Below are 19,307 nucleotides of genomic sequence, written 5' to 3' on the forward strand. Positions count from 1 at the left end.
CGGCCTAATGATTTGAGTCCTACCTATTTAGGTCATTGTCTTTTGCGTTATATATGTGAAAAAACACATGAAAAAGCTCAATGGTGATGGTCTTCTAACTTCGTTTGATTTTGAATCATACGAGACATGCACGGCTTGTTTACCAAAACGTCTTTCCCGAGTTTTGCTAAGAGAGCGATAGATTTGTTGGAAGTCATACATACTTATTTTATTTCTATAATTTTTTTTATTGTAAACTTACTTATTTACATGCTATAATATTTATTTCTTTGCTAGACTATTTATTATTTTGGTACACTATTTATTTTTTAAATTTTCGCTGAGAGGGCGATAGACTTGATGGATGTGGGTGCTGAAAGCTGTTTGAGAGACGCAGTTGAGAATGCTCTTAGATTTTAAATTTTTAAAAATGAAATCATATTCAGCTGAGAAACCTAGCTCGAAATACTCCCGTATTTTGCTTCGCTCAAAAGAAGAAAAAAAAATCTCCACGTTTTGCAAAGAGGAGCTCGTCAGTGACGCGCTGTACTGCATCGGCCCTTGTTTTTTCCGGCCCCGAATCCCACGCTCGGCGCAGAGACAGGGGGAGGCGAGAACATGCATCTGAGCGAGAACGAGGGGATCGAGGGCGCGCGGTTCGCGGTGACGGGCGGGCTGGGCTTCGTCGGCGCCGCCCTCTGCCTGGAGCTGCTCCGCCGCGGCGCCCAGGAGGTCCGGTCCCTCGACCTGCGCGCCTCCTCCCCCTGGTCCCAGCAGCTACTCGACGCCGGCGCCCGCTTGATCCAAGGTGCCTCCCTCTCACTCGCTCAAGTTACCGTGGTTCTGCTTCAGTATAACTAAACCCCTCAAATGCAGTTTCAGTTAATGTGGTAGACAGCTTGCTCCATGCGATTTAGATGCACGCAATTTGGAGATCTGCTTTTCGAATTAGGATGCACTATGCTGCTATCAGTTGTTACTAGGTTATACTTCTACCACTGACTCAAGCTGCAAATTAGTGTCTATTCCAAGGAGACTTCACTGGCAGTCTGTCACTACTACACGGCTTATTTGTTTGGCTTCAAGTAGGGATGATTACTCTTTACACAGTAGAACTAACACTAACAGTCTCGATTAGCATCATGCCTTGAATTATGTAATCATGCCTTATGCGCGCACTGAATTATCAAATGTCTTGAGGCGTGTTGCAGGGGATGTTAGAAAGAAGGAGGATGTTGGGAAAGCTGTCCGCGGGGTGGACTGTGTCTTCCACCTCGCCTCATATGGCATGTCTGGGAAAGAAATGGTACAAGCAGGACGGACAGACGAGGTCAATATAAACGGGACGTGCAATGTACTGGATGCTTGCCACGAGCATGGTGTTAGAAGGCTTGTGTATGTAAGCACGTATAACGTGGTGTTTGGGGGGAAGCCCATCGTAAATGGTGACGAGACGTTGCCTTATTTTCCTATCGAAGATCATGTTGATGCTTATGGGCGTAGTAAATCAATTGCTGAACAGCTGGTATTGAAGAGTAATGGCCGGCAAGCTAAGTAAGTTAATCGTATTTTTGGTCACAATATGCATTTGTCTGCCTCTGCATCAATGCCATGCAATATGCTAGTTCTAGTATCTGCACAAGCGCAACTTCTTAGATTGTTGTATGTCCAAAGCAACAAAAAAAATATTTTGTTTTGTTTGGAACTCAGACTAGCATGTGGCAGTACTTGACACCAAACAGGTTGTCTTACTGATTTCATATTTGTCTACAGGAGTAAAAGTACTCGTCTTTATACATGTGCAATTCGCCCGGCTGCTATATATGGTCCAGGTGAAGAGCGTCATCTTCCAAGGATCATGTCCCTTGCAAAATTGGGATTAGCATCCTTTAAGATTGGGGGTCCAAATGTGAAGACAGATTGGGTCTATGCAGATAATCTTGTTCTTGCACTGATATTGGCAAGCATGGGACTTTTAGATGACATTCCTGGCAGGAAGGGAACTCCTGTAGCAGCCGGTCAAGCATATTTCATATGTGATGGTAATTCTTTTTAGCCTGCATGATATCTACTGCTGCCTTAGTATTATCAAATTTGTTTACCTTTACCCAGTAAAATTCATGAAATATGTTCTGAATTTTAATCCTGGCTTCTGTTTTTTTTTTCTGTGTCCTTTTTGGTTTTATCTAGTTAACTTGCAAGTGTAGTTGCTCTAGGAGAAAAAACCACTAAGCGAATGTTGGTGATTTGATCCTTGATGTTTACAATAGAGGCATTGTTAATGTTAAGGATATCTATTCTACTTGTAGCACTACACTACGTACTGAAAGTACTTCGGCACTTTTTTGTTTCACACTACACTACATAACCCTGGAAGTATTTCTTTTGCTACTTTTCCTTTTGCTGAACTCAGATAATTAAAAGCTCATCCTTACGAATTTATCAGTGACATGTACTTGATGTTTTATTACTAGTATTGTTTACACTTGGTACAACCTCTAAGAAGTATAGTATTTAGAGTTGCTGTATAATTGAATTGTTACTTATTATGCATGGTATTGGTTGATTGTTTTTACAGGAGAGCCTGTTAACAGTTTCGAATTTATCATCAGCCCCTTACTCAGAAAATTGGGCTATACGGTTCCTCGAGTTACACTAGATACTTCGGTAGCCCTCACAATTTCAAGAATTATTTTGTTCATATCCACACTGTTCTATCCATGGTTAGATAGTAAATGGATTCCTCAGCCTCTTGTTCTTCCTGCTGAAGTATACAAGGTAAAGTCTATTTGTCATGTTTTAATGTGTTTACATAGTGCAATTCCTTATCTTGATTCAGAATTTGTGCCATCCTTCGGGTTTCTCTTCTTTTTTTGCTATGATTTTAAACCTATTCGCCTAATAAAATGAGATGATTCATATACAGTATACCAGCCACGGCTATTTCAGTGTTGCTTTGCTTTGAAAATAGTCATATTCAAGGGATATGTTTGCTGAAATACTTATGCATGTCTAAGCAAGTAGGCTTTCTATAGTATTAGTATTGATGACTGATTAGTGGAAACAAACAAATGATAGTCCATGTGTACGTGGATCATATACTAATGCTGGTAGTTCACTGTGACAGGTGGGTGTTACACACTACTTTTCATATCTGAAGGCTAAGGGGGAACTTGGCTATGTGCCAATAACGAGTCCCCAGGAAGGCTTGGCTGCAACTATCTCCTATTGGCAGGAACGGAAGAGGAGAGAGCTTGATGGACCGACAATATTTATCTGGTTGGCAGTAACATTGGGGATGCTCGCTGTGTTTTCAGCTGCTTGCCTTCCACCTGTTGGTCCACTGAAATGGGTGCTTGCCCTCCATTTATTTGTCTTCCGCTCAATGCTGGTGATTCGTCTCGTCCTTGTGGTCTCGGTTGCACTGCACGTCTTGGAAGGCATCTATGCCTGGTTCCTGGCGAGAAAGGTTGACCCAAGGAACGCTACAGGGTGGTTCTGGCAAACCTCTGCCCTGGGGTTCTTTTCCCTCCAGTTTCTGCTCAAGAGAGCAAGAGAGAGTAAGCAAAGGTAGCATGACCAAAGTGAGGCTGGTGTGTAAAATTTGTGTTGTACTACTTTACATGCTGTTTGGGAACTCCATAACAGTAGATTCGAGCCAAAATGCCACAGCAGATGTGATATTTTGCTGTAAAGTACCCTTCTGAGGCTTCGGTAACATATATAGCGGTCATTTAACTGAAGTGGATTCGTGCTCGCTCTCGCCCCCCGCGCGGGCGAGAGGGAGCTAACCCTAACTAGCGCTGCTGCCCGGCCCCCCTTCTCCTCCCCCTCCCCTCCGCCGCCGCTGACGCGTGCCGTTGGGCGTTGCTCGTGCGGTGTCGGCGGCGGCCGGCCGGCCATTCCCCGTGCGCGTGGCAAGGAGGCGCGGCGCTCGACGCCCGCGGTGGTGCTCTTCGGCGGTTGTCGGTCAGGCGCGGCTGGGTGGATACGGTGGCGACGTTGCTGCTCCTTGGCGGTGTGGCGCGGGTAGGCGGCAGGCTGGTCGCCGGCAGGGTCATCTCGGCCCAGATCTGGACCAGCTTGGGCCCAATCTGGGCTTGGATGGGCTGCCCTACACGCGCTGTGGTCGTTCCCTAGAGGTGCGGCGGTGGGTAAGGTTGTGGCGGTACTGCCAGCCGGCTTGCTGCAGCGCGGCGGCGGAGACTAAACGGGCCAGTTTGGCCCCGGCCGGGCCAGTTCGGGCCTGGTGTGTCTCTGCTGCTACGCCCGGTCGGCTACCGCGAAGGCGGTGGAGGTAGTGCCCTCCCGCACAGCTGCGGTGCTACCGCCCCTTAACCGCTGTCCCTTTCCTTCCTCTAGGCCTCGCGACGGAGTCCGCAGCGAGACGACGAAGTTGTAGTCAAGACCGTGGTGGCGCATGCTGGTGGGCGACATGTTGGGTGGGCTCTTCGGATCGTTCAGGGTGGTGTTGGTTGGGGTCAGGAGAAATCCTCGCCGGCTCGTTCGGCACCGATGCGGTGACGCCTGCGGGTGCCATCCTTCCTTCCTGAAGGGCATCGGGTGTACCTCCCTCCTCACCCCCGCCGCGTACCGGGGGAAGCCCTAGGACTGTCCGGGCAGCAGCGGCGTTGTCGTCGCTTTCCTTGTTGGAGGTGTTGCTTGGTATGGGGGCGATCCAGAGTGCAACGAGCGTGGTGGGACGTGTCCGGAGGGCGCAGCGGTGGCGACTCGTCTTCGTTTTTCCGTCGAGCTGCCGATGATGGCATTTTGTTTCTCTTTTCTTTCTTTTTGTGTCTTTTTCTTTTGGGCTTGTTTGTGCTGCGGTCCAGCGTGCTCGTTGTATCGTGTGGTTGCTATATTAATATAGTGGGGCGAAAGCCTATTTTGAGGAACATATATAGCAGGCACGCTGTGTTCACACTTTTAGAGGTCAGATTTTGTCATTTTTACATTGCCAAGACTAAAACATATTTGGAGTTGATTTTTTTGCATGTTGATAAACACTTTATTATCTACATATGGGATTGTTTTTGGAACTTTTTGAAACTTAAGAATGCTGTTTTTGGATTTTCCAAAAAAAACTAGCTATGTGTAGCTTGGGCTAGATTTGTGATTTCCGGCAGATCCCTAGCCTTGCCATCTCTAAAAGGTATCCTGCCCATGTTTTACATGCGCTTTTCATGAACCAAAGGTTGCAGCACATCTGCACATGGCCGGGTTATACTACACATACCTCAACTATCTGATGTCATTTGTTTTGAGAGGCTGTAACAAGTCACTGTCAGGCCGAACATGACTGTTCACCGACGAAAATGTGAAAGATACCCACTCTGAACGGGAAGAGCATTTCTGCTCCCGGGCACAGCTGCACACGCTATCCTCATCGTCCATGTGAGCATGGCGATATGTGTAGGGCACGTTTTCTACACCGTTGCAGTCTGCCGTATGTAATGTACCCCGTATCAGACAAAAAAACATTAAATGGGAGCCGTGCCATGCATCTAGTATTGTCAGGTTTTAACATGCGTCTAGCTCCAGCTCACTACAAGCCAAACCTGATAAAAGGTCATGGTGAAGCAAGCGTGCGACACCTACTCGTCCATGTCTAGATGCAACGACTTTGGGCAACCATTATTACACGGGACCCACATGTGGATCATGCCAGCCAAATAGAAAATTGTAAATACAGACAGCGAATACAGGAGCATCTATGCCCGCGTTGAGATAAGCATTTTCGACTCTGAACTGTATAATAGTATCTGGGAACTAAGAGCATCCCCACTCGTTGGCGCTCCCCACGCCCAAATCCGGACGAAACTACCGCCGGATTGGACGAAATTAAGGCGTGGGGAGTACCATATTTCCAGTCGTCCACCCGGAGTTCGGCGGATAGAGTTTAAATTCAAACAAATCGCCGTCCCGCGCTACAAGTACGAGCAGTTGATCGGCAAAAGGAGCAAAAGGATCAGCCACGGATCGGCGATCGGAGGGAAATTACACGGAGACAGAGCTCGTCGGCGGTCCCGGCCGGCACGACGGTGTCCGACGGACCGGTTTCCTCACACGCCGTGGCCGAAGCGGCTGCGGCGGGCGACGATGAAGCAGCGGCGGTGGACGTCGGCGCGGCCGCAGTCGACGAGGTAGATGGTGAGGTAGACGAGGTAGGAGCCGGCGGAGACGACGTAGTGGCTCGGAGGATGTCGTTGCGGTGGCCCCGGTACCAATTCCTCGTCTCCTCGTCCATCGGTTCCATGTCGCCGCCGCCCATGAGGAACGCCAAGTCCGTGTTCCTCTTCTTCGCCGCCACCGTCGTCTTCGGCAGGGCGATCCGGGCGCCTTGGTTGGCGAGCATCTCCCGCCACCTGCCGTCGAACTTGTCGTTCCTCCCGTCGGCGTGCGATCTCAAGTCGGCCCAAGCACTTGTCGATCGACGCCCGCATCCTGTCGGCGGGATTGTCCGTCCGTTTGAGCTCTTTCTCGCTTCTTCCGGCCGAGCTCGGGCGCCCTTCCGCCGCGCAAGCCGGCGGAGCGTCGGGGTTGTACTCGCTCGGTCTTGCTTTTCGAGAGGGACGTGCGAACTTCCTTCCACTTCTCGCACTTCTCGAGGCGGGCGTAGACGTTGAGGAACTTGAACTGCAGGCCGGTGTCGTCCGTGTACATGTCCAAAGCTCGGCGCAGCTGGGGAAAAAGAGCACGGCGATACGGGTCAGCTAACGACGATGTACCTCGGTGGTGTAGGGCCGGCGGACCATACCCTTTGCTCCAAGTCGTGGCCGCCGATCGGCCGTTTGTCGATCTCCTCCCGTACGCCGTGCCATTTGCTGCACGCCGTCCGCATGATCCCCCAATGGGTGGCCATTGCCTTGTCTCCCCGGTACACGTTCATGTTCGTCTTGTTGAAGTAGGGATCGACGAGCTTGCGTTCCTCGTACGCCCGCCTCACTCGAAACCGAGTATGTGTCGAACGACCGATTGGCCCCGATTATGCCGTTCGTGGACACGGTCATCCAAGCTTCGGCGAGGCACTCCTCTTCCTTCGGCGTCCATTTGATACGCGGTTCGGCAGGCGGCGAGTCCTTCTTCCTCTTCTTCTTCCCCTTCGACGAGTTGGCGGCGGCTTCGCTTGGCTCTTCTTCTTCCTCGCCTTCTTCTTCGACGGCTTGGCTTCCGTCGGCAACATCCTCCCGATGCTCGTTGCGCGCCGCCACGGCTGCCGTCGCCCTCGTCTCCTCTTGCGTGAAGAACCCCGGGCACGCAGCCGGCGGCGGTCATGAAGAACCCCGGGCTCGCAGCCGGCGGCGGCGGAGCCGGAGGTGATCATCTCGTGGATCTCCTCTTCGTTCGGCGCCGCCATCGCACCGAACGCGAGCGGCCCTCGTCGCAGGGCCGGCGAGGTGCCCTCGAACAGGCCGCCGCCGCCGACGTCAAGCTCGGGCGGCGACGGTGTGGGCTTGGACGGTTGGACGTAGGCGCCCTCTTGGAACACGGCACTCGGCGACGGCGAGTACAGCGAAGGCGAGAAGGAAGACGGGGAACTTGTTGTACCTTGCGTCGGCCATTGGCCGGGGAACATGCCGCCGCTATAGGCCATGCTGATCAGCCTCGCTTGTTCGTCCTGGGCCGCCTCCGCCGACCTCTTGGCGGCGGCTCTTTTCACCCTCTCCGCCCTGGCGCTTGTTTCCACCTCGCGCCGTTTCTCGTCCGCCGCCCACTCGGCGTTCGACATGCCCGGCGGCTTCGTCTTCTTCGCCCGCATCTTCCTCGCCGGCGCCTTCGGCGGCATTGTGGTGGACGAGAAGACGAGGAGGAGAGTGGTGGTGGACGAGAAGATGCCGCCAGGAACTGGAGCTGGAAGACGAGGAGATTGGGGGATTTCGGCGGGAGAGAATGGGGATATGCAAACAAATTGGAGGGAATGGGGATATGCAAGCAAATTGGAGGGAAAATCGACAGGATTTGGTTTTCCAGTCGCCGACTACGCGGGTCCACACGCCGTTTCGCGCCAAAATCTTTCGTCCGGAGCCCCGAGCGCGCCCCGGGGGGGCGGGGGTGGCGTGGGCTCGCCGGATGGATTAAGGGCCAAATCCGGACGAAAACGAGGAAACGGGGGCGCGACTGGGCCGAATTTCGCCGTCCGGATGGAAAAAACGTCGCTCGGGGCCTCGTCGGGGGGACGAGTGGAGATGCTCTAAACACAGCTCGTTTTGCTCGCGTAGCACAGCTAGCAAGCGCATCTGCGGAAGGTCTCTATCTTTGCCTGTCCATAAGAGGAATATAAAAACTCAGTTGAGTTATTTGCCTTGCATTGTTTTGTTTTCGCTCGTAGCTACCACCACTACGGCAGCACCAACCTCTCAACATGAAGCCGAAACACAGAGGCATATTACATAATGTGTTCTCAGAACTGTTATACTATATCCATAGTATCTGTTACGTGTTGAAGCAATTTTTCTTGCTTTAGTTTGATAACACATTTACATAATGCACCAGTGAGGTTTGGCAACTGTTTCTTTCCACACAAAAAAGTATCTTTGTCTGAACACACCAATTCGTAAGCCTGCTCTTCTCTGTTCTTGTTGGTTCAGTTCCAAATTGCATTAGTCAAATTTTATGGTTCGATCTTGGAGATGTTACAGATGTAGAGCTTGGTAATGGAACATCATGACCATCTGTATTGACATTTCTGTGGTCTTGGAGATGCATGCTCTTCTTTGAGATATGCCTTAGAAAATCTTTTGACCTAACATAAACTAGTGTGAAGCGTTCTAGTAGGCTAATTCCTTTTTGGCACTTTTTGTCTGCATACTTCATGTCAGGTTCAGTAACATCAACTTCAATGCCGAGATTATAGGACATTTTCTTTCTCTTTCTAAAGTATCTTAATTAGAAGAATGCACTTTCCTTGTTTCCAGTTGTTATGTACGTTGGATATGACAGAACACACTTCTTTCTTGATGCTTTTTTGTTGATTTGTTGGCAAATTCAGATGACATGGATCAGTGTTGGGGGTCTTTTGCCCCTTCTTACCAAAGATCCCTGAAAGGTATGCTGCCCATGTTTTACATGAGCATTTCATGAACCAAAGGACAATCGATGGCATCTCACATCCAGCGACCCTAGAAGGAATGGCATGTTCCGAAGCCCCTGTCGCTTGCGGAGGATCTGGGAGTGACAAGGATCCATGTTTCCTCACACTGCTTGGAGGTTATAAATTCTCTGAAAGGTGAAAGTTTATGTATACCTCCATCCTAGCTGAGAGTGGTATCCGATCTAGCCGTTTCAATTCAGTTAGATTTTATCATGAAAGCAGGGATTTTAAATGGCGACGCTCGTGTCGTAGCTACAAATGCTCTAGGCCGAGTTTTCTGTCACCGTTTGTGGCTTACAAACCCACCAGACTTTGTGACTTATTATCAGATGAATAAAGCCCCTTCTTTCCCTCAAAAGAAAATGAAACCAAAGGTGTTAGCACATCCGCACATGGCCGGATTATACTATACTATCCCAACTATCTGATGTATTTTGTTTCCAGAGGCTGTAACAAGTCACTGTAACCCGCAAAAAAGATTCACTGTCGGGTCGAACGTGACCGTCCACCGACGAAAACGTGAAAGATACACTCTGAACTGTATAATAGTATCTGGGAACTAAACACGGCTCGTTTTGCTCGCGTACCACAGCTAGCCAGCGCAGTTGCAAAAGGTCTCTATCTTTGCCTGTGCACTTGTGCAGAAGAGGCATATAAAAACTCAGTTGAGGTATTTGCCTTGCTTGGTTTTGTTTTTTGCTTATAGCTACCACCACTACGGCACCACCAACCTCTGAACAGGGAGCGCGAACGGAGCATATTACAACCTGATGCTTCAGTTCAGTGACGACAGACAGGTGGGGGGTCAGTCAAACTGCTTCCACGACGGAAGAGAGGAAATTGGCAGAGAACGAATAAGAGGGAAGAAAGGAACAGACGAGCGGCGGTTGTGGCCCTCCACTCGGGAGGGGTGATTCTTCTTCCACCTACCTAACCTACCTCGCCGTCTCATTTAGCAGAGGTTGGTGTCGGCGGGAGGAAGCAACCGACGATTGGGGGGCCGGCCGAGTGTTGTGTCGGAGCTGGACTTCCCAACGGCAGTCTGTACAGCCGCCGCCGCGCTGTGTGGCCTGCGCCGCGCGCTCCTCCAGAGCCACATCTTCTCTCCGGCGCCTGGGACCAACAACTCCGGTTGGAACATGCTCGTATTGCGCGTCACCGTCGCATAGGGAACACACGGTGGAATGCTGTAGGCCGGCCGGCCGTCGTCCCCTGATTCTGGCATGAACTACGCTGGATCGCTGAGCGTGAAAGATGCTTGTGAATGCATTGCATATGGCATCATTGATTCAGTGGCGTGCACGATCGAAAGCTAGGGCGCCTGTTCATGGAAAGGCCTGCCTTAAAGTCTCCCATGAGTACCTGGAAGATGACAAACCGTTCCGGTAGGAACAAGGGGCCATGCATGGCGTCTGGATGATTAGCACAACCCCATGTTCTCCTGTGTATCCTTTTGCGTTTTCTGAGACTGGAGCCCGGACCTGCCCACATAAACGTAGTACAGCCGCTTCCGGACCTTTTATACGAACTACTCCTTTTTTGGGGGTAAAGATATGAGCTAACTACTCCTGTATATCATTGAGATGATCATGGATTGATCATAGATTCCAGCGAATACTAGCAAGTGCAAATCAGACAGGACAGGACAGGACACTCACGGTTAGTTTGGTTGCTCGCGAATTTGTTTCTCGGCTCCACGGATGCGAAAATTGGTAGTTCAGTTGCTAACCGGGTTTCACATTCTTGGTTGGCACGAACTATAAAGCATCCCAGGATAGGCCCACGAGGCATGGTCGAATCGAGTGTTGTCGTTGGACATGCGTTGGCCTAGGCAAAAAGAGAGATGGGAGCGGGTAGCAAGTTTGCTGATGGCGGGAGCTGAAAATTTGGCTTTGCGCTTTGGCGAGAAATGTAGGCTTACCATCCTCTTAGTCGGCCAACACCGGTGGAGAACAAATCCATCATCATTTTTTCCTCACGGGCAGCGATGAGGCCGACGATTTTGATTTGCGGCACCGACTGCTCCAACTTCTCAGATCTCCGTTACCGCCTCCGTCTCCCTCTTTTCTCTCGCACCGACAACAGAGGGGCTCATAGATCGGCACTGACAAGCCCTCGTCGTCTCCACCACCTAGTTTTCCTCTCGTCTCCGGCTTCAACATGTTGTTGTCTTCAACCAAGGCTATAAGAACCTATAACCCCCCTCCCGCCCCCACCGTTGGCTCCTTAGCTTGTTAGTTTCAACTTCTTGACAATTTCGCTTTTATTTATGCAACATAAATGCTTTTACTTATGCAACACCGACTTAATTAAGATGCCTATATGAAGCTTTATGTTCGCATCTGCCCTCATAGATGTGATTCAAGCCTGGATGCTTTTGATCTAGATGCCAAGCCCTTCATCGCATATGCTCCCATGTTTGAACGTGATAGAGATAGGATAAAAATATCTGAACTACATCTCCAACAACAACAACGATGTAGAGGCTATCAGCATGCTTAGGATGAAAAGGAGCCCCTTTTAACCCCTTTTGACCACATTAAGGTTTAGGGGGTTCCTGAAAGATAGCATTCGCACCTATGTCGAATAGCAAGTGACAATGTTCCTTCATGTTTTTGGTCATAACCAGAAATTTCGAGTGATCGACAACACATGGAGGAAACCGACCGAGACAATGACTCGGTATTTCAAGCAAATCGTGTATTCTATTGGAAAACTCAGGGAAGAGATGACCAGCCGCCGTCTGCTCGTACTTGCCCAGAGATCAAATATAGATACCGATGGCTTCCATATTTCAGGGTGAGCAACTCTGGATTGTAGTTCATGACACAATCGTATTACACTGAGGTCTAACAATTTGTTTATATTCATGTTATGATTGTGTTAGGGCGATTGATGGTACTCATGTCACTGTTAGAGTTCCTAGAAGCGACTCTCATGCATACCGCAGAGAAAGCACTACAACAGTCAAATTGTGCTTCCCGCTGTTGGTTTTGATATGATCTTTTTATAAGTGCTACCTGAACAAGAGTAGTTAGCTCATGACACAACGATTCTTGCTGACAGCTTGATAGACCTGATAACAGTTAAACTAGATGGTCAATATGAGTTTGAAGTTTACACAAGATGCCTAAGACTACTCATAGTGGGAGTAACATAGCTAGTAACATCACACACCCCAAAGCATTTTGGTGACATGGCATGGTAATAAATGAAAAAGAGAGTGAGGTGGTAAGACTACTCATAGTGGGAGTAACATAGCTAGTAACATCACACACCCCAATGCATTTTGGTGACATGGCATGATAATAAATGAAGAAAGAGAGTGAGGTGGTAACTAGCTATGTTACCATAACATCACACTTATCAAGACAAGATGAGTCTACAAATCTAATTAATATAACATGCATGACACCACATATAGTAACTATCCACTATGGAGGTAGTAACATAGAGTAGTAACATGCATAATGTTACTACTCTATGTTACTCCCCACTATGACTAGTCTAACTAGCTATGTTACCATAACATCACACTTCCCAATACAAGATGAGTCTACAACCTAATTAATATGGCTTTGCATGACACCACATATATGTTAGTACCCACTATGGAGCTAGTAACATAGAGTAGTAACATGTGCATGTTACTACTCCCTCCGTCCTAGAGTGTAAGGCATATTTCCAAAAACTATTTGTCCCATAACCCCCACCTCTAAGGCATAATTTTATTTAATGAGGGAGAGAAAATGATTGCATGCACCAATGAGGGAGAGAAAGAGAATGCATGCACCAATGAGGGAGAGAAAGGGGCTACATGCACCAATGAAAGAGAGAAAATGAGACCCATTCAGCTAGTACCTTGGGTCAAGATATTTAAAAATTGTGACTTACAAACCAGAACGGAGGGAGTATTATATGTTACTCTCCATTATGACTAGTCTAAAATCGACTAACTGACCCTCGTCGTACAACTGCAGCCTGAGTGGAAGCGAGAGCTGCCCGTTTGATCCCAGGACGACAGCCAGCTGGCGACAATTCGCAGCATATTTGCCGCTCCACGCCGCCATACGTCTAGAACGTGTAGAAAAGTTGAGAGTGGCCGGTTTGAGTTTCACACAAGAAACTTCCTCGCGTTCCACGTACGTACGTACGGCTACCTAGGCCAGGATGGAGGATCGGATCAGTAGAATTGTCCCGACAGCGAGCAGAGTCAGTCAGACGCTTCTTCTCCACGTGGTGGACGTCAAAGAACGGCAGCAGGTGCCACTGCCAGGTGGTACTCACCAGCAGCAGCTGACGCCCATGATTTGCCAGCCAACGCGGCTCCAGTTGTGCGCGAAGCTTTCAACTGCAGGCAGCCCTCCTTCGTGGCCCCCGATGCCTGGCTGACTGATAAAACCAGCCTGTCCACGCAGCTACGACGGACGGAACCGCCGCGCCCGCCCGCCCGCCCGCCACCACCACATATACACACACACGACTTCCCCTGTCCGTCCCCGCCAACCCCCCATAGCAAGCAAGCAAGAACAGAGGAGATCTGGCGAAGAAGAGGAACTCCATTGCTGCTAGCTAGCTCCTGAGTCCCGACCTTCTCATTCCAGCTCCTCTCTCTGTTTCTTGCTTGGTCGATCGCCATGGCCACCATCCTGGAGAACATCCAGAAGGCGAGGTTCCTGCCGGCGCGGCCGCTCAGGGACGACCTGCCCACCTTCCAGGGCGTCGGACCCAAGTCGGAGAGCCACCTCATGGGGCTCCGCAAGAGGCTCTCCAGCTTTTCCGGCAAGATCCAGCCCATCTCCTCCGCCTCCGCCGAGTGGGCCTTCCGCCGCTCCCAGTCCGCCCCCTCCCTCGCCGCCGCCTTCGGCGCCGCCGGCCCCATCAAGCGCTGGTGGGACTGGGGCGTCGGCTGGCTGCTCTCCAAGAAGCTCGGCTTCGCCGGCGACCTCGAGATGAACGAGGAGGAGGTGGCCGCGCTGGGGCGCCAGAGCAGGGGCACCTTCGCGCACGTCCTCTACAAGATGCGCTCCGGGGTGCGCCGCTTCGTCGTGTCCTCGCACTCGCTCCCCACCACGCACAGCTACAAGAACTCGCTGCCCACGTCGGCTGCCGCGGCGCAGCACAAGGCGCAGTGCAAGCCGGCCGCGCAGCAGTTCGCTTACACACAGAGGAGCTTCCAGTACGGGCAAGCCATGGCGCACTGAGGATCCATCCAGTCCGTACGTCTGTTCTTTGGTGGGATATGACTAAGATCTGGCGGTCTCCGTCCATGGGATCCAGCAATGGGTATGACGACAAGATCAAGAACAGCAAGGTTCAGGTATGAGGTGCGAGATCAATGGTGGAATGTACAAGACAACTATATATATGCTGGAATTTACTTAGAATCGCAGTAGTTTACAACCGTGCTGTTCTATTTTTTGTTGGTGTATGTAGATCTGATGTTCCTACGTATAGATGCCGAATTGTATGTTGGTTCTTTCCATTCTTTTTGGGTTCGTCGGGCGATGTAAATGTTTGGTCGATTCCTTATCTTCTTTGCCTCCTGCGTAAATAAAAGTTAATGCAGATTCGTGCGAGTATGTTCTTGGGTGAGATCTGAAGAACACAACCATCTTTCCAGTTGCTACCAGCTAATGGTTTACACAGCACTATCTGGGCACATGCCTTTGCTAATGCTTTACACAGTACCAAACAGCTGGTGAAGCTTCTAACTGTTCATACAAAATGAAACACATTTGTTAGCTGTGCTCGAATAAAAAAACAGTTAGTTTCATAGTTTAATGAAACTACTCTGCTGGAGCCAGATTGCAGTGTCGGTGCACCGGCAAAGGAGACGAGAAACATTAAAGAATTACTAGAAGAGAAGCACAGGCCGACAAGTCACACGAATCTTGCACCAATTCTTGTTAATTTATGTTGTTGGAGCTATACTATCGTCATGCGTCCGTATTTTAGGAGATTAGTTTCAAGCGTTTTGTCTTTAGGGGTTCTCAGAAAAGTGACATTACAACAGAAGTTATTTAGTTGATTACCAATAGGCGTAATTCAGAGCATAGGTGAAGCGTCGCAGCGTGGAAACAGGTAGAAGGTCGGAATCTGTTACATAAGTGTTACATGTGCTGATGTACTGCTAGTATAGCACCAGAAATGAATGATTGGGGTTATGGCACACACGAATTCGGGCAATCTACTTGTGTGGTTTGCTGCTTCGTGGTTGCATCTTTCTTGACGGAGAGAGAAAGCAATGGAAGTTGACATGCTGACATATAGTACAAGCTAATACGAATCGAACAAAATATTTCTATCTCAAACAGAAAACAGCTAGATAATGGCACTAGTAGGTTTTTGCAAGGAACAATTGTTTTCCTTTTTTCGAGGTTTACGGGGAAATAATCCCCATCACTTGTTGCATATAACTCGATGTGTGACCAGTACATCCGACATAAATACATGAGGGGAGGCAAGGGTGACGCACACGAAGGAGGGCCCACACGAGAAGTGCGGATACAACAAGCTTCGAGCGCCTCGCCACAAAGGCAACATATTATTCTCCTCAAGCCTTTAACACAAAGGGAACTGCCTCGATCCACTAGTAGCCTTGAAGGCAACCACCAAACATTTACAAACTTGACTCGAAGCAACTCCACAGCTTAATTGGATGCAACAAAATCTTTTTCGAAGAACATTTCTAATAATCTTTAACAAAATTGTTCACTTACCCACCCCAAAAAAAAATCTACACACCCCTTTGATATCTTTATCATTAAAGATCAAATACATTGATTCCCCTAACCATTTTCTTTAACGATGACCTAAAATTTCAACATCGGGGCAAACAATTTGGCAACTAATATATATTTTTAGTATATTGGTAATTATCCTAAAATCGATACCTCTAGAAATATCTTTCAACATTAGAGATCTACGTGCCATGATATTTAGTTATAGTACAAACATATACAAACACATGCATAATCTTGAATTTCTCTGTATCACACAAATTTTCATTGGTTTTTTATTCTTCAAATTTATCTAATTGGTAGATAACATTGAAGGGTGGGGTGGTCGTTAAATTTAATGAAAGTGATATTCCCAAAATAAATGTTATATTATATATAAAATATTGTATATAATATTTAATGGGTAGTCGTGTGGTTAATTTTGGTTACGTAATGCATAATCAACAAGTTAAATGTGTAAGCCGAGATAGTGATTTATTATGAAGTAAAAACGTTTAAGTATAAATAGTAGCAACTTAATTTAAATTTACTATGTATTGTCTTTGCTAGTGGTGCATCAACAATTTGGAGAGAGGTGGAACATGGCCTAGATATGCTAAAAAAAGGTGTAATTTGACATATTGGGAACGGGAAGAAAGTTAATATATGGAGAGATAATTGGCTAAGTCGATCACTAGAGGTACTACAGACAGAAGATTAGGAAAGGGTGTGAAAGCTTTATTTGGGAGTGGTTGGATGGTATGTGTAGCTAATACAATCTACGTTTCTACCGCATGATGGTGAAGAGATCATGAAGATAAAAGTCCCAATACATGGAATCGATGATACCATTGCCAGACACTATGAAAAACTGGCAAGTTCATGGTAAAGAGTGGATATGGACTTGCCGAATATTTGAACAAAGAACAACAAAATGCAACCAGTATTGCTCCAAATGGTGAGCGCAAGTCGTGCAAGAATATTTGGACAACACCCGTACCTAATAAAGGCCCCATCTTTAGTTTGGCATCTTGCATATGATAATCTTCCAACTCAACGTAATAAATGGAGAAAAATGCTAGAACTAAAGAGCACTTGCAACATTTGTGGTATTGAAGCTAAAGACGGTCACCATGCTATAGTCCAATGCACTAAGGCAAGGCCTATACGTTCTAGAATGAGGGAATTCTATGACCTTCCAAAGACGGAACTCTTCTTAAAATCGGTAGATGACTGTCTAATGATCTTGCCGGAGAACACTAAAAAAGAGATACACAAAAGGGGATTAATCTTGTGAAGATCATAGCATCTAAGAAACAACATTTTGCATGCAAAAGGAAAAGCTAGTATCGAACCAATCGGTAAATTTCCTTATGTCATATGCAAGTACCCTACATTATATTCCTAACACTGATGTTGTAGCAGAGGAGGCACAACTATAATTGACCGAGCAGAGTACAAAGGAAAAAAACCAATACTAAATCTGGAATCGGCTACCAGGGGACAAAATGGCGAGCACACTAGTAATATTGAAGAAAACAGATGGAAACCACCACCTGCTGGGATGGCTAAAAACTAATGTTGATGGATCTTTTATCGTCAAAACATGTGTTGCTGCTCTTGGTGCGTTAATCCAAGACAAACAGGGTGAAACCATCATGGCAGCAAGAAAAGTCTTGAAATACCGTCGCAACGCAGAGGATGCAGAAGCTACAACACTAACCGAAGGTGCAGACTTAGCTGAAGAGAAGCTGGACAAGGAGTCCAATGGTCTTCAAGAGCGATTGCAAACTAATCGTCAGTGATATCGCAAGTGCTTGAGGAGTACACTGCCTGATTTTGTTTCTATTGCTTCGACAAAACAAAACTGGAAGCGTATCTTTGCCAAACGTTCACAAAGCACAGTAGAAAGCCCATGTAATACAAGGCCAACTTCTAAAATGTTTCGGGAATCTGGACGCCAGTACCCAGGCCCACTATAATCGGGGATGGGCTCCAAAGTCCAATCCGGTTGCTTTCCCAGAAAAAAAAGGGGCAAAGCCACGCCACGCCTCCTGGCGTTGCTTTCTTCCTCGCCTTTGCTTTCGCTTTCGTGTAGTAGCGAGCAAGACAAAGCATTCCCCAGACGCGCACAAAACCCCCAAACCCCCACGCATCCCACGCCACCCATCCCCATCCCCATCCCCATCCCCATCGCAGCCCACGCGCCCCGAGCAGCCATGGCGAAAGGCGGAGGAGCATCGGGAGGAGGGGGCGCCGTGAAGACGGCCCTGGTCGTCGGCGGCGGCCTCATCCTCGCCTGGATCACCGTCGAGTCCGCCTTCAAGCCCTTCCTCGACCGCCTCCGCGCCGCCGTCTCCCGCTCCACCGACCCCGCCCGCGACCCCGACGACGACGCCCCCGAGGACGACAAGGCGCCCTCCACCGCCGCCGTCGCCGCCGCCGTCGCCACCGCCGTCGCCGAGGAGAAGGAGCCCGCCGTCGCCGTCGCCGCTGCCGAGCCGTCCGCGCCGCCCGTTCCGGCCGAGGTGGTGGAGGAGGAGATCGAGAAGAAGGGGGAGGAGGGGGCCGTGGCCGCCAAGGCCGAGTGATGGGGGGAGCGGTGCCCGTGCACGCCTCGCCTCGCCTGGTCCCGCTTCTGAATAGTAGTATATGATGTGAATCTATTCCGGTGCGCGTTTGGAGGTTGAATCTATTCCAGTGCGCGTTTGGAGGTTGTGATGGATGATGCAGTGTTTGAACTCTGTTTTCGTTGTCTGCATCTTTACTAGTAGTAGCATCTCGGTTTATGGCCTACTCAAGTTGGTCGGATTAGTTCCTAACATTTGCATCGAAACTTTGAGAATGCTATATATATCTCTATGCGTGCTTTCAATCCCCGTACTGCTGGTGCTGCTGATAGGAAAATTATGGCGACATGGGTTGTTCTTCTACCCCCTGAGACTGCAGATAGTTCAGTCATTATATTCAGTTGCTAGGCTAGTGAAATGATGTGCCGCATATTTCACTTGCTTTACCATCTTTCATGCCTTGAGGACTTTATCTGAATGAAGAAGCTAGTCCCATGTTGTTTTCAGTGTTATAAGTTGCATGCAAATCCCATTTCTGTGCTTTCTGGATGTCATTGATGCTGCCGACTTGCCGAGTTTGAGTTCTAATAATTCAACATCTGCATCTGTTACTACTCAGCTCACTTCAGCAGTGTGGCTACACTAGTATTTACTCTGTATCATTAGTGTTCTGCTATGATTGTGCTGGTGGATTTTTGTATCTATGCACTAAAAGTCATTTGCTTAAATTATTTTATTGCCAGAAATATTCAGGTTTACATAGGGGTACTCCAGGTCTTTTGTGGCAACAGATGGTTTAGTAATTTCCATTTCTCAATAAGTTGTTGAATCATTCAATATGCTAGTGTAACACGTTTGCCCAGTTCCTGGTACTACTTTCTATATGTAATTACTTAGCTGCTGTATCTGTTTGGTGAGTAAGACAGTACACCTTCTGAGGAAATA

General features: G+C 48.5%; 2 protein-coding genes across 2 annotated transcripts; both read left to right on the forward strand.

Annotated features, from left to right (window-relative positions):
• Positions 1 to 597: 597 nt before the first annotated feature.
• Positions 598 to 3,686, forward strand: LOC124688165 (short-chain dehydrogenase/reductase family 42E member 1). Its single transcript, XM_047221882.1, has 5 exons — positions 598 to 787; positions 1,191 to 1,533; positions 1,753 to 2,021; positions 2,558 to 2,757; positions 3,107 to 3,686. Exons 1-5 carry the CDS (start codon positions 598 to 600, stop codon positions 3,551 to 3,553), a joined length of 1,449 nt encoding a protein of 482 aa, XP_047077838.1. The 3' UTR covers positions 3,554 to 3,686.
• A 9,837-nt stretch (positions 3,687 to 13,523) lies between these two features.
• Positions 13,524 to 14,274, forward strand: LOC124688166. Its single transcript, XM_047221883.1, has one exon. It carries the CDS (start codon positions 13,708 to 13,710, stop codon positions 14,272 to 14,274), a length of 567 nt encoding a protein of 188 aa, XP_047077839.1. The 5' UTR covers positions 13,524 to 13,707.
• Positions 14,275 to 19,307: the final 5,033 nt, after the last annotated feature.

The sequence above is a fragment of the Lolium rigidum genome, chromosome 2 (genome assembly GCF_022539505.1).
Source record: "Lolium rigidum isolate FL_2022 chromosome 2, APGP_CSIRO_Lrig_0.1, whole genome shotgun sequence".
In the NCBI taxonomy this organism is placed as follows: domain Eukaryota; kingdom Viridiplantae; phylum Streptophyta; class Magnoliopsida; order Poales; family Poaceae; genus Lolium; species Lolium rigidum.